The following is a 21463-nucleotide window of genomic DNA, read 5'->3' as shown; positions in this document are numbered from 1 at the left end:
TCGGTTGGAGGGTTCTTGGCAGGCCTGCACACTTTAGTGCTTCTCTGTGGGCAACAGTCATTGAAACACCACTCACACTCCAGACTGCCTCCCGCTCATGCATGGAGCACAAGATGGAGGAGTCAAGGCATGGAGAAGAGAGAAAAACATCTTTCCATCTTCCATCCATCAAACTTCGTCATGCTTATGAAAGCTCCTCGCTGTCATGAGACTGTAAGATCTGTGTTTTGATGAAAGACAAGCGCTTTGATTTTTAGACGTGCAGCGGGTTTCCTCTGGGTAGCATAAAGCATAAATAAATCAATAAATAAATGCAACCGCATTAATTGTAAATGGAGAAGGCTTTTAAGATAGGCTGTCATGGCAATAAGAATATCAACACTGGGAATCTTTGGAAAAACAAGAGCGGAATTCAGTTCAGTTCCATTCTGTTTTATTAGTGGAACACTTTTTCTATTCAAATAGTTCCAAAGTAGCTTTACAAAGAAGAGTACCTAGTGAACATGCCAAATGTGACATTGGCATGGAAATGAAAGAAATCTAAAAGGCAAATCTCAAAACTACCTTTTATGAAAGTAATTCTGTGCATTTCTGTATGCATGGAACATCTGGATGACCTGCTGTTTGGGGTCAATAAGAATTGTAATGTTTTTGAAAGAAGAAGTCTCTTATATGCTCACTAAGGCTGTGCTTATTTAATCTAAAATACTGTGAAACCGTAATGTAATTTATTCCTGTGATCAAAACTGAATTTTCAGCGTCATTACTCCAGTCTTCAGTGTCACATGATCCTTCAGAAATCATTCTAATATGCTGATTTGCTGCTCAAGAAACGAAAACAGTTTTGCTGCTTCATATTGTTGTGCAAAGCTCAAAAGAACAGCATTTATTCAAAATAGAAATCTTTTGTAATTATAAATGTCTTATAATTAATTTCTCTCAAAAAAATCATACCGACCCCAAACATTTGAACAGTAGTGATATAATACATACTAAAGAAGTGGTGGTGGGGTGCTATTTTGTGAGGAATCTGTGTTTTCTTATGCTAATGCCCAGAGAGAGAGAGAGAAATGAAGTGAGCGAGATCATTCTATCAGTCTTCTTGATCTTTTTGATCCCTGTGCACACTTTGTAAGTTAAATGAAGGCAGGAGAGGCAGAATGGAGAGATACGGCTCTTTGATGTATTGTCACCCTTTGTTCTCCAGAGAAGTGGTTAATCACACTCTCGTCGTATCGTAGAAAACGTTATTCGTTTCACCTTTGTGGAACACACCGTCCCCAAATAACGTAAATGAAAGCACGGCAAGGGTCAGAATGTAGAGGGAGGAGCGCCGAGATTAAAGGCTGAGGAAAGAGAGAAGGATGGAGGGAGATGCACGTGAGAGGAGAGAGAGAGAGAGAGAGAGACGACACACACCTGTGCAGCTGCTCGGAGCGGGAAGAAGATGCCATCTGCCTCGCTGTGCCCGTCGCCATCCTGGAGGGAATCCAACACAATCGGCCCCCCGGAGCATCCGAGGATGGATGAGATCCCTCTAAAGGCACTGATCACGGAGACCACGAACGGATGAGGTGCTTTAAGGTGGTGGTGGTGATTGTCAAAAGAGTTTCTCCTGTCTCCTGAAACAACTAGAAGTGTGGAAGAAAAAGAGATGATGCCCTGGCTGAAAATTACCAGTGCCTTCAACGTTCAAACACAACACGATGCAACTTGTAATTCAAAAAATGGGTAAAACACCAGTGGAAAATCATTGCAGAAAATTCCCTCATATTAACACAGTACATTGAGCCGTATTTTCACACGAATTTATAAATTGGATTTAAGAATGATTTACATTCGGCGGACCTACACTGATTTGAGCCTATTTACTTTAATAGAGTTTAAACTTGCCTTCTGTTCCCATTATAGTGTGAAATCAGGTCGTGGGCCGTTCAGAATTGATGTGAAAATGCCTTTTGAATTCCATTCAGCTCCTGAAATTGAATTTTATTTGAATTGAGGTAGCAAACAGGAAGAAGAATTGCAAGTAGAATTAAAATGAATTTCATAAAACTAGTTTTTAGAAAAGCAAATTTCTTCATGACAAAGTTGAAATGTTGGCTTGACAAATCCTTTCTTCATGACAAAGTTGAAATGTTGGCTTGACAAATCCTTTCTATCTATCTATCTATCTATCTATCTATCTATCTATCCATCCATCCATCCATCCATCCATCCATCCATCCATCCATCCATCCATCCATCCATCCATCCATCCATCCATCCATCCATCCATCCATCCATCCATCCATCTATCTATCTATCTATCTATCTATCTATATCCATCCATCCATCCATCTATCCATCTATCTATCCATCTATCTATATCCATCCATCCATCCATCTATCTATATCCATCCATCTATCTATCTATCTATCTATCTATCTATCTATCTATCTATCTATCTATCTATCTGTCTGTCTGTCTGTCTGTCTGTCTGTCTATCTATCTATCTATCAATCCATCCATCCATCCATCCATCCATCCATCCATCCATCCATCCATCCATCCATCCATCCATCCATCCATCCATCCATCCATCCATCCATCCATCCATCCATCCATCTATCTATCTATCTATCTATCTATCTATCTATCTATCTGTCTGTCTGTCTGTCTGTCTGTCTGTCTGTCTGTCTGTCTGTCTGTCTGTCTGTCTGTCTGTCTGTCTGTCTGTCTGTCTGTCTATCTATCTTATCTATCTATCTATCTATCTATCTATCTATCTATCTATCTATCTATCTATCTATCTATCCATCTATCTATATCCATCCATCTATCTATCTATCTATCTATCTATCTATCTATCTATCTATCTATCTATCTATCTATCTATCTATCTATCTATCTATCTATCTATCTATCTATCTATCTATCTATCTATCTATATCCATCCATCCATCTATCCATCTATCCATCCATCTATCTCAGTTCAGTTCTGAATTTTGCTCAACCCTAATATGAAACATTCAGTTTTCCTGCTTCACATTTTCTTGGTTCAGAATGCCGTTTCACTCAAAAATACCTCACATTACAAAAATGAGTTGTGAATATTCATTGCCAACTAATGCATGCTTATAATTTTTTACATTTAAAAATACACACTTTACCTTTAAGCATCTTAAAATAAGCTATATATATTAAACATCTATATTTTACCATTTCGATGCTAAGTCTTTTACCCATCTTATTACAGACTCGAGCTGATTTGTGCTGAAAAGATTTACATGCCGGGTGAGTTTGCCATCTGTAATGGATCAGGATTGACAGCTCTTATTTTCCACATCGACGGACGACTGAGTCAATCTAGAGCTGTACATTCACCACCAATGTGATCGTACAGTCACCAGGCATTTGTCCAAGACTCTTGATGTAATTTGTACATGTTTACAGACTCTCTCAGCAGATGATAAAGTTGTTTGCATGGTTGTTCACTGGTTTAATATTGCGTCTGTGTTGCACTGGGCGGCACTTCAGGCAGAGATGATGTGTCGTGTGACCGTTCCCAATGCGATCAATGGCTGCTCCAGTTCAGCTTTAGATCTAGAGGGCTTGGCTGACCCGTGGGGTCATACAGCAACTGTCCCGAGACATCGACCCAATGTCTGTCCTGCTCTCATTAGCTTCCACTGGAAAAAGAAAAAAAATCATTATTTCTGGTTCGTGCTCTTCTCTGTCTCTATCTCTCATAGCCGCTGTAACCGCGATTGAGCTCAGGGCCGAGCGCCACAGATAATGAGGCAGGTGTTCAAATTAGTGAGCCGGGCCTGCGATCCCTTGGGAAAATGGCTGCCGTCATATAGAGAATTTAGATTAATTAACGTTGAAATGTGGACTTGAGTCAATAGGTCAGATATAATTAATATGCGGTGCTTCTAAGGCATTGTTTGGAAAAAATATTGTGTTGGAGTGGTTGACAAGAATGCTGTATGGTGTTCTGATTGGTTTTAACGTTACTATGTGGTAACTATGGTGTTCTGATTGGTTTTAACATGTTACTATGCACTGTAAAAATGAATACGCTATATCTAATCTAATTATTAATTAAATTTAACAAATTAGAATTGAGTAATAATTAATCAAACTAATTCCTTAAAAGGTAACCATTTAAAATGAGTCAAATTTACAACAATTTTTTTTTATTGCCAACATTGAAGACACCTGATGTTAACAAGCAGAATCACTGAAGGAGAAAACCGTAATTTTAAGTCACCATTATGGTGATCAGTGTTTGTTTTAGTTGGGCTCTTGACCCTTAAATCATTTACTTCAGATTTTGTTTGGCTGCTGTACCTGAGTTATAACAGCCAGATGAACAAAGAGAAAAGGTGATCTGATGGTGTTGGTTTTGTTTTAACATAATCGTTATTTCACAATCATTTGACCTGAATCTCTGAATGGGTGGTTGCTAGGGTGTCATTTAATAGCTCAAGTCATTCCAAGTTTCTATCATATTCTAATCTCTTGATTTGATTTTTAAAAGAAATTGATACTTTTATTTAGCAGGGACATTACAAAATGTGCATATTAGAATGAATTCTTAAGGATCATGTGACACTGAAGACTGGAGTAATGATGCTGAAAATTCAGCTTTGATCACAGGAAAAAATGACATTTTAAAATGCATGTTCAGAAATACTCTGGGGTCATGAAACAAATGCTGGTGCTGGCTGGCAACGTTTTTCAAAAACGCTGGCAAGGAAAGAGTTACAAGCTAAGGTAAGAAGCTATGCACTCAATGAACTGCTTCTCAACAACTATTTTTAGCCATTGTGTAATTTGTCTCATAATATATGACAATGCTGTTTGGCTCCTTCACGTTTAATTTCAGGGGCCAAAATCTTAGGCCTTAGTCATTTTGATTTATTTATTTTGTCTGGAGCCCTGCACTATTATAATTTAAAAACACTCCTAAAAATAAAGGTTATTTATTGCCGTCTATGGTTCCATGAAGAACCTTTTATATCATTGAAACTTTCCGTTCCACAAAAGGTTCTTTATAGCAGATTTTTTTTAAATGTTCTATATAGTAACAAAATTTTTTTTTTAAAGAAGTGTTCACTGAACGGTTCTTTGGGGAACCAAAAATGGTTCTTCTATGGCATTACTGTTAAAACCCCATTTTTTAAGCTTTATTTATATAGAAAACAGTGATGTCATCGTCCAGCTCAGTTCAGTTCTCATATAATGGTGCCAATGCAGGCAGATCAATATTGTTGAATATTAAGTGTAAAAAATTTTTTTATTATCAATAGACATTTATTAAACCATAGCAAAATTTTATTTTTTAAGTTAATTTTTCATCTCTATTTTTTGTGTTTATTTCAAATTGGACAAATCTGATATTATTGAATCTCCAATATGTTATTTAACGGTTGAGATAGTTATTTAATGCTTCACTAACTAGCAGAAGACACTAGCAGGGTTTAAATCACAGTTGTGCAGGTGGGGCATGTTGTCACATTGCGTTACAATGAGCCACTATTAGAAATATGCTATTCTATTCTATGCTTTTATGAATTCTATTGAGAAAACGTGAGAAAAAGGTGAATAAAGACTGAGAGTCAATGTTCAGAAATTACTAATTATTAATGTTTTGAACTATGTTGTATAGCTGTGTTTTCCTGTGTTCGTAGTCAAATTAAAATATATATATATTTTTAATTATTAAAAAATGCCATTATTTTATATGAAAAAGTTAATAATTGTATTTTATCGAGAAAATATTTTAGTTTGTCTTGTATATTTGTTTGATTAGAACCGATAGCATTTTAATTTGTCATATGGTCATGTTACGATGTACCTATGGGGCATGTTGTCACATTTCACTTCCATTCTCTCAGGGTATATCAAGAAAAAAGTATATACTGTATTAATAAAACAAAACCACATAATTGTACTAGACATGTGTGAAATTAAACGTGGGAAAAAACAAATACTCTGAACCCTAAGTAGATTTACACAAACTGAGAAAGTTTAAAAGCGTTACTTTGTGCCCCGCTCTCCCCTACACACTTATGTTTCTTTCCCTGTGGTGTATAATTCTCACGGAGCTATTTAGTTCATTTCCACCCTAAAAAGTGTGATGTTTTGTAGCATGTAGTCATAAGCAATGTCGCCTTCACACACAGCGCTTTTCCACAGCAACTGAATATGAACGGACGGGAATGCGCCTCAGGAATTTACGGTTATAGTAATTGTCTGTTTGACAGCTGTAAAGTGCGTAGAAAATGTCACCAGCGGTGGAAAGAGGAAGGGCATAAAAGCAGGCAAATGTGGAGATTGAAAAGTCAAGGTTAGTTATATGTTTTTCTATTCAGCCATGCGTTCAAACCTTGACAAGCGTGCAATTCTTCCCCGCATCCATACAGCCAATGGTGGTGGCCTTTATCTGCTCTGCCCAGAAACACACATCCTTCCTTCCTTGCTCTCTCTCTCTCTCTCTCTCTCTCTCTCTCTCTCTCTCTCTCTCTCTCTCCCCACCCTCTTTATCTCATGCAATCCCTCCTTTCACAACCACTCTGTTACTCTTTCTCTCTATGGTGGATCATTGACACCTTTAATGAGTCAGCACACAGTCATAGCTGTAAACGGTGATAATGGGATGCTGTGTAGAACGGGGGAGATGTGGAAGTGTGTGGGAAGCTCTGCTCGAATCCGCGAGAGCGTGTTTATTGGTTCGGTCAAGCCATTTGTAGCTTATTTTAATGCCTTTTCTTGTACTATGACTGCCCACTTTCTTTCAGCTGCGTTGCTTCCGGAAATAGTTTTTCCCATTCATTTTTTCCCATTGGGATTTCAAATAAAGGGTTCTGAACCTTGAAGCGAACCGACCAGCTCCCCGATGAATCACAACATTACAAACTTTGACTTGAAGCATAAACAATGTTAATTGTGGCAGCCAATATTGTCCATATTCTATAATTCAACTCATTTGTATTAAAAGAGGTGTGCATTTGCTCAGAAAAGATTAATTTAGTTGGACTGCTGGTGGTTACTTAGTACAACTAACTAAAATAACACATGATGGTACAAAAATATAAAGCATATATAAATATCATAATACAAGGACACACAAATGCTATACCATTCAAAAGTTTGGGGTTAGTAAGATTTTTTAAAATGTTTTTGAAAGAAGTCTTTTATGCTCACCGTGGCTGTATGTATTTGATCAAAAATACAGTAAAAACAGTAATGCTTTGAAATATTTTTGCAATCAAATTTAACTAGTTTCTATTTGAATATATTGTAAAATGTAATGATTTGGCCAGGGTGAAATAGCCAGTATATCACCCTGTAACCCAAGACTGGTTGCCCCAGGGGCGTAGGAATGACTTTGACATTGGGCATATTAGCCACTATGAATCAACGTCCATCCCACCACCATAATAGTAACATACAGTATGGTGACGTGGTACAACATGTATGGAATCTCAAACAGCAAATAAATAAACAAAATCATCCAATCTGTTTATTATTAGACAAATATTGGAGTTGGAGTCGCTTTCAAAATAAAAGTTCCAAATGTACAGTTTTTGTCCCTGCGGTATAGACAAATTTTGCCCCCCCAGGTGGTGTTCCCCCCTTCCATATGTGAAGCGCTTTGAGTACCCAGAAAAGCTCTATATAAATGTAACAAATTATCATTATTATCCTAATTTATTCCTGTGATCAAAGCTGAATTTTCAGCATCATTACTCCAGTCTTCAGTGTCACATGATCCATCAGAAATCACTCTAATATGCTGATTTGCTGCTCAAGAAACATTTCTTCTTATTGTTAATGTTGAAAACAGTTGTGCTGCTTAATATTTTTGGGATTCTTTGATGAATTCTTACAAATCATTTGAAATTGAAATCTTTTGTAACATTTTAAATGTCTTTACTGTCACTTTTGATCAATTAAATGCATCCTTGCTGAATTAAAGTATTGGTTTCTTGAAAAAAAAAAAAAATCGTACTGACCTCAAACTTTTAAACAGTAGCCTAGCATAGTTGTAATAACTTAATAGTTTCATAATTGCGTCTGTATAATAAAAGTAATTTCAGAAGTAGTAAGTAATTTTTTTCCCATGGTAAAAGCGACTTGTTTGGTTTTATCGCTGTGAATTCTGCAAATAAACATGATTGGGGAAGAAAACTTGAATTGAATTCTCTTTGAATTGTGTCTTCTACAGAAGCGTAGGCCGTCGCTCAACCTCAGAACTCACGGTAGGCCCGTCTTTATCGGATTTAATACGTTATTGCAAAAAGCCCGTTTTTCTATCAAGAAAATGAATAGGATTTTTACTTCTGGAACTCTGCTGTTGCTCTCAATAGCGGCTGGCTTTTAGCAACATCCTGATAAAGACAACACTGTCTCGTGAAGATGAACACACTGTGCTTTATCAACAGCAGAAACGCTTGCTAAATCTCTCCAGGTTGTTGTGGCAGCAGCGTCTAACTGAAAATCCTCCAACTGCTCTCCAGGCTGCAATTATGACAACTGAATGCCTCTATTTTGATTTTGGCATATTCGCTTCGAACCGCTTTTGGATTTGATCCAGACACACAAAGGGAGGCGGGATAGTAACCATCAAGCGTTTGTACTCGGTTGACAGGAGCTCAGGGTTTTTCCTGATCCAGATTGGTCGGGATCTTCCTCTTGTCAAGCGCTAGTGATGAAAAGACCATTGTGCCGCGTGATTGGCCCTCTTTCACCTCTGTTTGAATGTCAAAAGACGCTGCTGAGAGGAATTATTCTACTGCATTTCAAGAGACGAAAGTCCTGGAATAGGGCTTGTTACTGAGACAGAGAGCTTCAGCTAGAGTAACACGGGGTGTTTTTAGCCGTGCTGTTATATTTCATAAAACACTTATTTATGTTGATGCACATACAGTTTGTTACACAAGTTGTTGTGTATTTACTTTCTAACAATAGGAACCCTTAAAAAAGTACAGTTGCGTTACTATGGTATACGCTTTTTTTTGTACTACAATCTATCTCACTACAAAAATGTATTGTGGTAAATGGTAAAGACAGGACTTGCATGTATGTACCATGGTACTACATGATTACCATATTCGTATACCATGGTGGTTTGATGGTACTATGTTTAAGATACAAAAAAAATGATGGTTTTACCATGATTATATGATAGATGGTAGTACTTTTTGCAATTTAGGTGTGTGTATACTGTATATACTCCTGTTTGATTTCCAGATTCATATATGTACTATAATCGCGATTAATCGCATCCAAAATAAAAGTTTGTGTTTACATAATATATGGTGTGTACTGTGCATAATTATTTTGTATATATAAATACACACACATGAATTTATATATTTAAGAAAAATGATAAAATATTTATAATTATTTATAATACAAATTGTATATATATATATATCTTCTAGAATGATCATTTTTTATGAAGCTCGTATATTTAAGTTCAGTAATTTCACTTAAATGGCAATGAAAATGACCTATTAATTGTCATTTAAGTGAAATTACTGAACTTAAATATACGAGCTTCATAAAAAATGATCATTCTAAAAGAAAATTTCAGATGGCACTTAGAGGCTTTTGCATCTGAACTCTTCATATATATATATATATATATATATATATATATATATAAACTATGGTTTTATCGTGATTGTATGATGGTAGTACTTTTTGCAATTAAAAGCAACATTCGGGACAGTTTTAGGTGTGTATACTGTATATTCTCCTGTTTGATTACCAGATTCATATAGGCCTATGTACAATTCAAAATCAATGCAGCAGCTAGAAACTACCTTTAGAAGCTCAGTCCAGTTTTAGACATTAATATTTCTCGCATGGTTGAGCTGCCACTGTTTTTGCCTCTCCTGCGTTTTTCTCAGCGCTGGCCATTTATTGAATTGCATTTCTTCTGTTTCCGCCGTCACTGTCAGGAAAGCTGTCTGAGTCATAATCCGACAGAATAAGCAGTGTGCGGGGGGACGGAAAGAAGCCGAGTCGAGGAAACAAGATAAAGAAGAGACAGAGGCAGCGGGAGAGAGAGAGAGAGAGTGAAGTTGATGACAGCGAGAGGAGGATTAATTCCTCAATCAGCAGCAGTGTTGGACTGTGCTCTTAGTAATTGCTGTGCTGTTGGGGCCCCTGTGTTTGGGTCTCATTATCTCATGTGATTGAATGGCGTTCACGGGGCCCAGCTCAACCGCACTGCAAGACGCATCGCTGGCTCGGTGTGGACGGCTGTTAATGTGACTACTTGACGTGAGCAATTTCTAACCGGTGGAAGAGTTCATTTGTCATTCAAAGTAGTGGGGAAAATAACACCTTAGTCATATCTGGTTATTAAAGTTGGTGCGTGTGCTTATTTTTTTTATGGTTGATGTTGATAACTAGAGAGCGGGGTGATCCAATACATAGGATATCATTTATTACAATTCATATTTACAATATGCATTGTTTTATTTGAATTTTTGTTTCTTGTATTCATTCACAAAAATAATATAGCCTATAGTTAATATATAGTAGTTTAAATAGATGCATATGTCACAATCACAGTAGATACGAGCACACGAAGATGAAGATCAAAACTGAAGTCTTTAATATTCCACAAAGCAAACACAAAGTGTATCATTCACATCACACTGAAACTCAAATGAAACAGGGAGACTTCAATACAAGATTAATCAAATCAGTAACTATAGAAACAAAATGAAAAACTAGGCAGGTGGAAAGACTTTACTTAGCATAACCGTGACAGCATATATATAGTTAATAAAATTCAATATTATTAATTTCTGAATGGAATATAATGAAATTATATATATATAATTTGTATAATTATGTTTAAATCTTAATTTCATTATAAAAAATAATGCATAATTATCATAGATTCTACATTATTACTTGTTAGATTGAAAGTTGCATTTTGAATTTAGCATTATATACTGTATGTGTGTATATAATGTACATATTCTTGCAGATAAAAAGTCATTTATTGTTAAATTGAATTTTCCATTTTAAATTTGATTTTTAATTGATTAATTAATCATTTTTTATGGTAAAATGTGTATTTTTTTATAATTTATTGCTCAGTTGATTTAAGAATTTACAGGTGGTTATGACATTTGCACGGCAATTTGCAGCTATTTCGTATGCGGAGGTTGCATACAGCAGAAAAGCGGCTTCGGTGATGAAAAGATTTTAATGTGTCTTCCTGCAATTTCTTGACTGGTGAAATAGTTCATTTGACATTCAAAATAGCAGGTTTTGAAAAATAGCGTCATTAAAATTCTCTCTCTCTCTCTGTGGATAATGGCTCATGTCCTAACTATACAACCCCGTAGTGTTTAGTGGCGCTGGAGTTTCAGAGTCAGATGGTGTTGGCTTTGTCTGACCCACTTGCTATAAATAAAAGTCCAACGGCGTATAACAGCAATTCAACATGATGAAAAAGATCCAGTGAACAATGAAGCGAAATTGCTACTCTTTGTCCCTATAGATTAAATGATTGACAGAGATAACTCCGTGCACTCGCAAACAGTGATCATGGAAGCTCTAGCCTCAAATCTAACCATTAATAGATGAAGGGTTGTTGTTGTTTTGAGCACTGAATTGCAACGGATGTTTTGTAAAATCCAATTTCTCATAGGTCAGAAGTTTTCGTCATCTTATGAATACAAATCTCTTTAATGCTTCAATTGTTTCTTTTAGGCAGCAATTAGATTAGAAGATCAAAAGGAGGCTTTGCTGAAGTTGAGATTGTTCTTCTGAGAAAAAGACGCCTTGTAATCTGAAATATGTCTCCTCTCAGAAGATATCTCAAACTGCAGACTTTAGTATCTTGGCAAATCTGAGAGCAATCAAAGGTAAAAGATGAACTCAGACACATCTCTCATCAATTTATCTGAGCTACTATCCACATTAATTGTATAGCTCTGTACTCTTACTGTGTTTTAATTACGGTCTGGATTGAGTCAGTTTTTCTCTTTTCGATTTTAGGACAAAGTTGATTCCTAAGGAAGTAATTGAGAATGCCTGAGCTATGAATAAGCAACTTATGTGCAAAATACAGTGAGGAAAATAAGTATTTGAACACCCTGCTCTTTTGCAAGTTCTCCCACTTGGAAATCATGGAGGGGTCTGAAATTGTCATCGTAGGTGCATGTCCACTGTGAGAGACATAATCTAAAAAAAAAAATCCAGAAATCACAATGTATGATTTTTTAACTATTTATTTGCATGATACAGCTGCAAATAAGTATTTGAACACCTGAGAAAATCAATGTTAATATTTGTAACAGTAGCCTTTGTTTGCAATTACAGAGGTCAAACGTTTCCTGTAGTTTTTCACCAGGTTTGCACACACTGCAGGAGGGATTTTGGCCCACTCCTCCACACAGATCTTCTCTAGATCAGTCAGGTTTCTGGGCTGTCTCTGAGAAACACGGAGTTTGAGCTCCCTCCAAAGATTCTCTATTGGGTTTAGGTCTGGAGACTGGCTAGGCCACGCCAGAACCTTGATATGCTTCTTACAGAGCCACTCCTTGGTTATCCTGGCTGTGTGCTTCGGGTCATTGTCATGTTGGAAGACCCAGCCTCGACCCATCTTCAATGCTCTAACTGAGGGAAGGAGGTTGTTCCTCAAAATCTCGCAATACATGGCCCCGGTCATCCTCTCCTTAATACAGTGCAGTCGCCCTGTCCCATGTGCAGAAAAACACCCCCAAAGCATGATGCTACCACCCCCATGCTTCACAGTAGGGATGGTGTTCTTGGGATGGTACTCATCATTCTTCTTCCTCCAAACACGTTTAGTGGAATTATGACCAAAAAGTTCTATTTTGGTCTCATCTGACCGCATGACTTTCTCCCATGACTCCTCTGGATCATCCAAATGGTCATTGGCAAACTTAAGACGGGCCTTGACATGTGCTGGTTTAAGCAGGGGAACCTTCCGTGCCATGCATGATTTCAAACCATGACGTCTTAGTGTATTACCAACAGTAACCTTGGAAACGGTGGTCCTAGCTCTTTTCAGGTCATTGACCAGCTCCTCCCGTGTAGTTCTGGGCTGATTTCTCACCTTTCTTAGGATCATTGAGACCCCACGAGGTGAGATCTTGCATGGAGCCCCAGTCCGAGGGAGATTGACAGTCATGTTTAGCTTCTTCCATTTTCTAATGATTGCTCCAACAGTGGACCTTTTTTCACCAAGCAGCTTGGCAATTTCCCCGTAGCCCTTTCCAGCCTTGTGGAAGTGTACAATTTTGTCTCTAGTGTCTTTATGTCTTTATGTCTCTATGTGATTATGTCTCTCACAGTGGACATGCACCTACGATGACAATTTCAGAACCCTCCATGATTTCCAAGTGGGAGAACTTGCAAAATAGCAGGGTGTTCAAATACTTATTTTCCTCACTGTATATATTTTCAGACATTTTCTGAAGTTCTGTTAAGAGGGTCATGATATGAGAAATGAAATGTTCCCTGATCTTTTGACATGTAAGAGGTCTTTGAACCATTAAAAAGGACCTATTATGTTTGTTTTTTTACATTTTCAGCTTTCTTTAATGTGTATGTGTAATGTTGCTGTTTCAGCATGAAAAAGCTCTGCAAAGTCACAAAAGCACAAAGTCCCTCCAATGGGAGTTATTCTCTATATCAGTGCCACTGTTTCTGAACTCCCTGAAACGCCTCCATTGTAGTCTTGAGTTTTCTTCTCCTCATTAATGGAATACGCAAAGAAAAGGGGGCAGGGCCTGGTTGAGTTGGTTAGTAGTGCATTAAACTCGCAGTTATGGTAAGGGGCGTGACATTTCCCAAACACGCTTGAAGCAGTTGACCAATCACAACACACTGGTCCAGCCGACCAATCAAAGCTGCAACCAATCAGAAGAGAGAAACTGCAACAAATATGTGAAAAACAATGTTTTTTTTGTTTTTGTTTTTTACATTACTAGAAAACCTAAAAACAAAATCAAGACATCCTGTAGGTTTCATTGCTTAACATCCTCCTCAATATAAACAAAACATCTATTTAACCCTTTTTTTTTTTTTTTTTTTTTTTTACGTTTTTACTTGCGTTAAAATTATTTGGTGAATTTGGTAAAACTTGGTAAATGTTTTGGCATTTGCTATGTGAAAAAAAAAAAAAAAAACCTTGGACATGGACATGATTTGAAAAGGTTAAATGGTCCTGAAAAAAATAGTCATACTTGTGCTGTTGTTGAAAATGAATGGGAGACAAATTTCATCTAATGGAAACTTTTGGTACTGCAGCCAAACAAAATCTTACTGAAAGCAAATTTGGAACCCAACTTGTTTAGATTTATGGTTTTGATTTTCTTCCCATTTTAGAAATATCTATTTTTGAAAATTTATGAAAATATATATTTCATAAAAAAAATTTAAATCGTATTTTTGTGCATTTTTCATAACAATAAACAAAATTCTGTAACTTTTTATCAATAATTTGCCAAGTGTCGTCTTTGAAAAGAGATGGCAAACTTAAGTATGTGTTCCAAAGCATTCAAGATTTACAACAGTTTAAATTGGAAATTAAATTTTCAGGTCTATGCTCAAAAAGTGAATAAATGGATTATAACTACAACATAGATATATTTTAAAACAATAAAATCCCCTAAAAATGTATCAATTTTATTGAAATATAAAAAATGATCATTTTTGACTACCACACGAAGAGCATCAGAAGGTTAACCAAACTCCGAAAATGCTTCATTTGGATATTGTGGGATCTGTGGCATCACATGGGCAAACACATTTGCATATGACTGCTTCTAGAGCAAGACTTCGAAGATTAGTCGAATAGATAGGCCCCGCCCACTGCCGTTCAGTCATTTACCGAGGCACAGTGTAATGGAGAGTTCGCAAAGAAACGTTTGCTGAAAGATGAAGCAGCCAACTGTATTGGATCTGACAGCAATGCTTTGGCGGTTTTATGTAGATAATGTTTTTAATAGCAAGTGGGCATTGATGCTGTTTCCTATGCAGTGACGTAAGCCAATCATAACAGTGGCTGTTTACTGACAAGCCTTAAAGGAGCCGCGCATTAAAACAGATCATTTCAGACAGAATTTTTCTGCATACAAAAAAAAACTTTATTAATATTTATGAACCTCAGGAAACATATATAAAAATTCATTTAAATATATTTGTTATAAATCCAGTAGTCAGCTGTCTTCTTGTTTGAATCTCTAATAAATTCAGAATTGCTTATATTGAACAGAAGTGCATGTACAATGTACATGGACCAATTAACTTTCACTAGAGGACAAAGTGGCCCTGTGCACGCCACGTCAGGTGCTTTCCTCTTGTACTCGCTTTCATTACATGTTTTATTGCTCAGACAACGTCCGTGGACAACACTCTATCACTCTCCGAGGGTAATAGCTTTTTTCGCCAGAGTAATTTAATTGATCAGGCACTTCCTCTTTTTTTACCTTGAGGAATGGCCACTGTGGTGAAAAAGCCAACAGAGATTAGAAGTCGAATGCATCTGAATTAGTTTGATATGGAAAGATTTAGTATATTGTATTGTAATGTATATATATAAAAAAAAAAATCTATTTTAGCATTATATATATATAAAATTCCAAATTTTTAATGTGAATGCATACTTTTGGATCCTTACTGTATGTGGGAGTATATATAGTGCAGAAAAAAAAAATCTTTTTTGGTTAAAGTCCAATTTAAACATGAAAATTTGATGTCACTTTTTATGTCTAACTGGCTCCTTGACATCCTTTTTGGCAGAAAATGAAAGGTTGAGGTGTCTCAGCGCAGGAGGTGAAGCTCCACATATTAACACACGTAGGAAACGGCGTGTCGGCGCATTTCTTACGGCGTCGTTTCTCCGACACGCTTCATTTGCGTTCCAGTCCATCCTCCCCGTGAAGGACTGTCTGCAAACCTGAATCGGCTGCACAGAAAGAGAGAGAGTTTGAATAACTTGCAGTCCTGGCAGTGGTCCACTCAGCCTGACAGACCCAGAATAGTGCTGTGGAAACTAGATTCCCCTTTAGCTTGAACTCCCTCCTCTTTTACACCGAGCCCTCATCAGTGAGACTGCCCTGAATGAACACAGCCGTGGAAGCCTGCACTTTACCATAACCTCATCGCAAATCATGCGGAGTATTGCACTTATGCGTTTGGCAACATGCTTTTCCAGAGGAAAATTGTATAGCTCAGAGGTTGATTTTTTATTGCTCACAAGACTTGCTCACATTCCACTCACACCTTCAGAAAATGGAAAAATGTCTTAGATTTTTCTACAATTTCTTAAACATTAACTATGGAGTTAGAAAGTTACTTTATGGTTTTATAATATCCCGCTATTTTTTTAATCATTATTTGTAGCAAATTATTTGTGGTCAAAGGTTGTTAAGAATACTTTTTCTTTTATCTTTGCACATGAAATATTTTATTGCAAATAAAATGTCCATTTATTTTTGTGGTGGAGCCAGTGAAAATGATGATGTGTGACGCGTGACATTTAATATGAACAAGTATTTCATATGAACAATATTTTATTTTTATATTTTCAGATTTTACTTACATTTTTAGTAATTGTTGTTTTTGTAAATGTGTTTTTGTGTTTGTTTGTTTTTTTTTTATGTTACTATTTAGTTTTAATAATTTTTTTGTTAGTGTTAGTTTTTACCTTAAACTAAAAAGTTAGTTGCCTTGCCAAGGCAAAATTTTACATTTTCATTTCGTTTAATTTTAAAATCTAAATATAACATTTATTTTATTTTGTTATATTTTAGCTTTATTTGAATTACCAAACATGTTTTAAATAGTTTTACAATGGAAAATATCCCATGAGGCCACGGGAAAGGTTTTCTGAATGGCAGTGAACAGACGTAATTGACCCTGGTAGTAGGTCACATGACTATGACAACAACATGGCTAATGTAGAATGTTCGGATTACATTCATATAGAACATTAAAAAACAATTATCTGTCGCTATATTCAAAATAAGTACCTACTCATAGTATGCGATTTAAGACAAAGCTATAGACCTTATGCGCCAGAGAAACGAGGGCGCCGCCATCTTTCGAATATTGTCTTTGAACTTCCGTTTTTGCGGTCGCTCTGTATATTTCTATGGCACTGCTGTCCAGGAGTAATTAGCTTTTGAAGTGGATTTACTTAATGTAAAGTTAACGAAAGTTATCATGAGGATTGTAATGTTTAAAGCAGATGCCTTAACAAATGTCAGTAGACCGGGAAGATTTTAAAACGAGCCGTTCATTCATAAATACGCAAGATCGCTGTGAAAATACAAACCGGAAGTCAAAAGACAACGAGCGCAGCGCTGAAAAGCGGCGGGGCTACATAAGGTAAGAATATAGCGCTATAAAAGTATGGATAGCAGAAATGTTCAGACTTTTGTTTGCAGACTTATCTTGACATTTAGACATGAGATCTCTTACTGGGCTCTTTTTCTCATGAGACAAGTTTGAGAAGCAGAGCAATTTGCACTCCACTGCTGTCTTGGACAAGCAAGTGGGATATCAGTTAAGTTTGCAGGAAGCAACTTGGTTACTCCCTACTAATTGTTCTCAAACTCTTTTTCTTTGCCCCAGATGAGACCGATTTGACCCCTCCACCCAGCCTCACTCCAGTGATGCAGGTACCAGCCCCTAAAGAAACCCCCAGAGGAGTTGCATCCATGGGGCAGGACTTCCTAGAGTCTGTCCTGTCAGGCAAGGATCATCTTCTGGCCCAGAAGGGTGTGACTCTTCCCAGTGGTTTACCCCCTAATCTGGTGCCCATGTTGGGGAAGGGGCTCGAGGCCGGAGCGGATGCCCTGTCCCCCGACCAGCCCTTCCTGAAGAAGATGCTCTCTGCACACCCCACTTTACCTCCAGCTTACGACCTCCCCACCGAACCCCCGGAGGCCGTCGCAACCCCGAGCTGGGATACCGATGCTCCAACGGCCCACACGAAGCCTTCGCTCACCGATGCGGTTCCCACCACTTTGAACGTTGACACAGTGTCTGGTGTTCTCACCTCAGGTAAGACCGAGTTTCAGAGAAATCTGAATCATGAATGAGTCATTCTACTGTCGGTTGCTAATTGTTCCTCATGCTGCTGCACATTTACATATAGTTGACCTCTAATTAACTTCATCGCATTACCAGCACAGTCTCGCACACTCTCAGTGAAAGTGAATGACGTATGGTTGCTTTCCCACTGAATTTAATATCCAGAATGCTCATAAAAACATGCTCACTTGGGCCCCGTTTACACGTACATGGTTATTTTGAAAAACTGAGACATTTCCCTTCGGTTGTGCCCCTCATTTACACGCAAACGGAGAATTCGCCTCTGAAAACGATTCTTTCTAAAAATTCTTTCCAGATTTTGGAAAACTCTGTTTGCATGTAAACTGAGAAAAACTGAGTTTTAGGCAGTCGACGTCACAGTATGCGACAGAACTTGCACTGCGTCAAAGGTGCGAGTATTTTCGGGATTCTGATTGGCTAACATGGGCTTGAGCTTCTCGTTACACTGCCACCTACAGGTTTGGCATGCTCTTGATGGCATATACACGGGTTTGTGTAAACGAACACTTTCTGGAAACGGAGAGGGTGAAATGTCCGTTTATGAAAATAACCGGCCACGTGTAAACGTAGCTTTGAAGTGGAGACATGCACATCAAAAAAGTCATGTGACTGTGCCTCAAGTCATGTGACTGAATAATTTGCTCAGATGCAGTGTTTTTTTTTTTTTTTTGGTACTTTGGTTCTTTTTTCTCGCGGTACTTTGATGTCATGCAACGCTTTAAGACGAACACACCTATTGTTAACTAAAACTATTAAAAATAGTTTTATTGTGTAATTGAAATTAAAGCCTAAATAATATAAAACATTAGATGAAAAATCTGGTTCAGATTACACAATATTTTTGTTTGTTACGATAGTCAGCAGTGTCAGATTATGTGATTTTGACTACTAAATTATTGTCGTGTCGTGGACAAGACACGTGTCAGACTACAGGTTGCTTCCCAACCAATCATCGCTAGCCATCTTTAACGACGTGCGTGATGTCATCGAGAAGGCGAAACTAGCGACTGACTTTAAGAAACAAGCACATAAATGCTTGAATCGGGGGGGTTTTAGCTTTACTCTTTCCTTGCTGTGCTGTGTTTTCACTGTTATATGGTAGGGGGCGCTATTACACATCTTCTGAACGAGTACTGAATCTCCTGATCAAAACACAGACGAAGAAGCAGAAACAAGCGATATGTAGGGAATGCATATGTAAAATAACGCGATCATCAACATTTAACAGCATATAAATCAAAACTGCCTAATGTTACTGAATCAAATGTCGACCCAGACTATCATATCATATAAATAATATTAAATGAGTAATAATTCGGAAAAAAGAACACTGCTACTATCCCATATCTGTTGTGATGACAAACATTTTGTCAATGCGCTCTAAACTGTAATGTTCTGTAAAAAGTCATTTATCATAATTATTCAAGCCAGTGTCTATTTGCACCGATTGCACAATTTTATTTTTAGTACTAATAACAGCATATTACATGACATTTTGTGCTAATAGCATCTGTCACTTTTTGCATAAGTGTAAACAAGATATTTGCTGCTAATTATACTTGTTGCAAACAGTATCACATTTATACTCAGCATAAATAGCTGCACAAGATATATTTGCGACAATTTCCTCCAGAAGTGATTTTGTTTCGTGAATTTTTTTGAATAATGAATAAAATTTCCAACTTGAATGAAAACATAGCTAGTTTGAAACTTTTGACCTGAAGCGTACAGCTCAATGATGTAGATGTTTCTCCTGACTGTTGTTTTCCTTCTCAAATCCCCTTTTTAGAAATTCTCAGATGAACAGTTGGCTTTTTTAATGTCGTCTGTCTGGCATTTTCCTCCAGCTGTAACAAACTGCAGGGTCAATTTCACCGACCCAGAGGGCTACATCGATTCTTCAGACGATCCTCCTCTTCCCGAAGGAGCGTTCCTGCAGTGCACGTACACAGTGACGGTGTACACAGGCTACGGCGTGGAGCTACAGGTACACTTACAGCTCTTCGGGGCTCAGATTTGCAGACCTTTTAATACGAGGTTTGAATATTGCATCCATAAATCATACTTTCCCCCCTCCTTCAAACGATATGACAAACTGCGCTGGTTTCTCTTGACTGAATAGGCACCTGTTAATGCATGAATCTCTTTAAATGACATGCTAATAGACTGTGTAATTCAACAAATAACCAGCTGCAGAACACCGACCACAGCATGTGGCCCCGAGGGAGTTATCTGGAAATGCAATCTGCTGCCTAACAAGTTTTTTTTTTTTTTTCTACAATGCAATTCGATTTCTCCTGTGCCTTGCACATTTTCCCAACACCCTCGCTCGGATACAGGTGACTGCGCTTAACAACTCTGTGTCCAGTCGAACGTGCCCTCTAGTGGCGGATGGTGTAATTGCAGGGATCTAATTACTGGAGTTGAGCACTTTGGGCTGGCAGCAGCAGTGTGTTCCCAGAGAGCCGGAGCCACACAAGCAGATGTTAATGAGAGAAACGGGGGCTTGTTGCCGCAGTGCCCGCGCGTTGCCTGCTGTAATCCCGTGTCCACGTCCGCTCTCCCTCTGCGGATAATTCGTGCCCGTCACATAATCTCTAATTACCACTTTAATCCACAGCCAAAGGCCTGCTGTGCGTCTGTGTGTCTGTGTGTTTGTTAAATATTCTGTCTCAAGAGATTAAAACACTTCCAATTAATTTGGTATGTATACACACACTGTCCTCATGGGATCGGATGAGATATGGATAATCCATGCTGGCCGTGATATGCTTCAAACGTGAAATCAAAATGCACACTTTACTTCCTTAATGCACATTATTGCTTTTATTGTGCACTGTTTATTGGTGCATGTTGTTTCAAAGAAAAACATGTTGTTCCTGTCATTAATTTTCTCTGCCTCTGAAAGGGTTTTATTAAATCATAATTTTTTTCAATGAAAATCTATGAAAATTATACAGTGTAACACCAATGACACATTTAAAACGATATATTTAAATTAATAATTGTTTAACATGGTGTGAAAAATCACTATGTAAACTTTTGAACAACCTTTGAAATTTTTTATATTTTCAATTTTCTGATGTTGATAATGTATGTGTGATTATTTACATATATATACATATATAATGCAATATTTACAGTATTGCCATTTTTGTTTTTATTATTATAAATATATCATAATTATGTATAAAATATTTTGATTAATATCAGTATATATAAATAATTTCACACACACACACACACACACACACACACACTTATATTGAAGTTTCTTGACTATTTGAAGTAATTTTAATGATTAAAAAGAGACATCGTCTCTATTTTTTGAGAATTACCGATACATGG

The 21463-nt window shown here is 37.3% G+C and overlaps 1 protein-coding gene across 2 annotated transcripts in view; it reads left to right on the top strand.

Annotated features, from left to right (window-relative positions):
* Positions 1-21463, top strand: part of sez6l (seizure related 6 homolog (mouse)-like) — a 47218-nt gene that overhangs the window by 10554 nt on the left and 15201 nt on the right. For both annotated transcript variants that reach the window (XM_084401368.1, XM_084401369.1), the window contains exons 2-3: positions 17633-18064; positions 19963-20102. In XM_084401368.1, the coding sequence (XP_084257494.1) occupies positions 17633-18064; positions 19963-20102 (572 nt within the window). The remainder of the gene's footprint in view (positions 1-17632; positions 18065-19962; positions 20103-21463) is intronic.

Source organism: Rutilus rutilus (genome assembly GCF_951802725.1).
Source record: "Rutilus rutilus genome assembly, chromosome: 25".
NCBI lineage: Eukaryota > Metazoa > Chordata > Actinopteri > Cypriniformes > Leuciscidae > Rutilus > Rutilus rutilus.
Note: the sequence above shows the minus strand (reverse complement) of the source record. Positions and strands in the feature narration are given on the sequence as shown.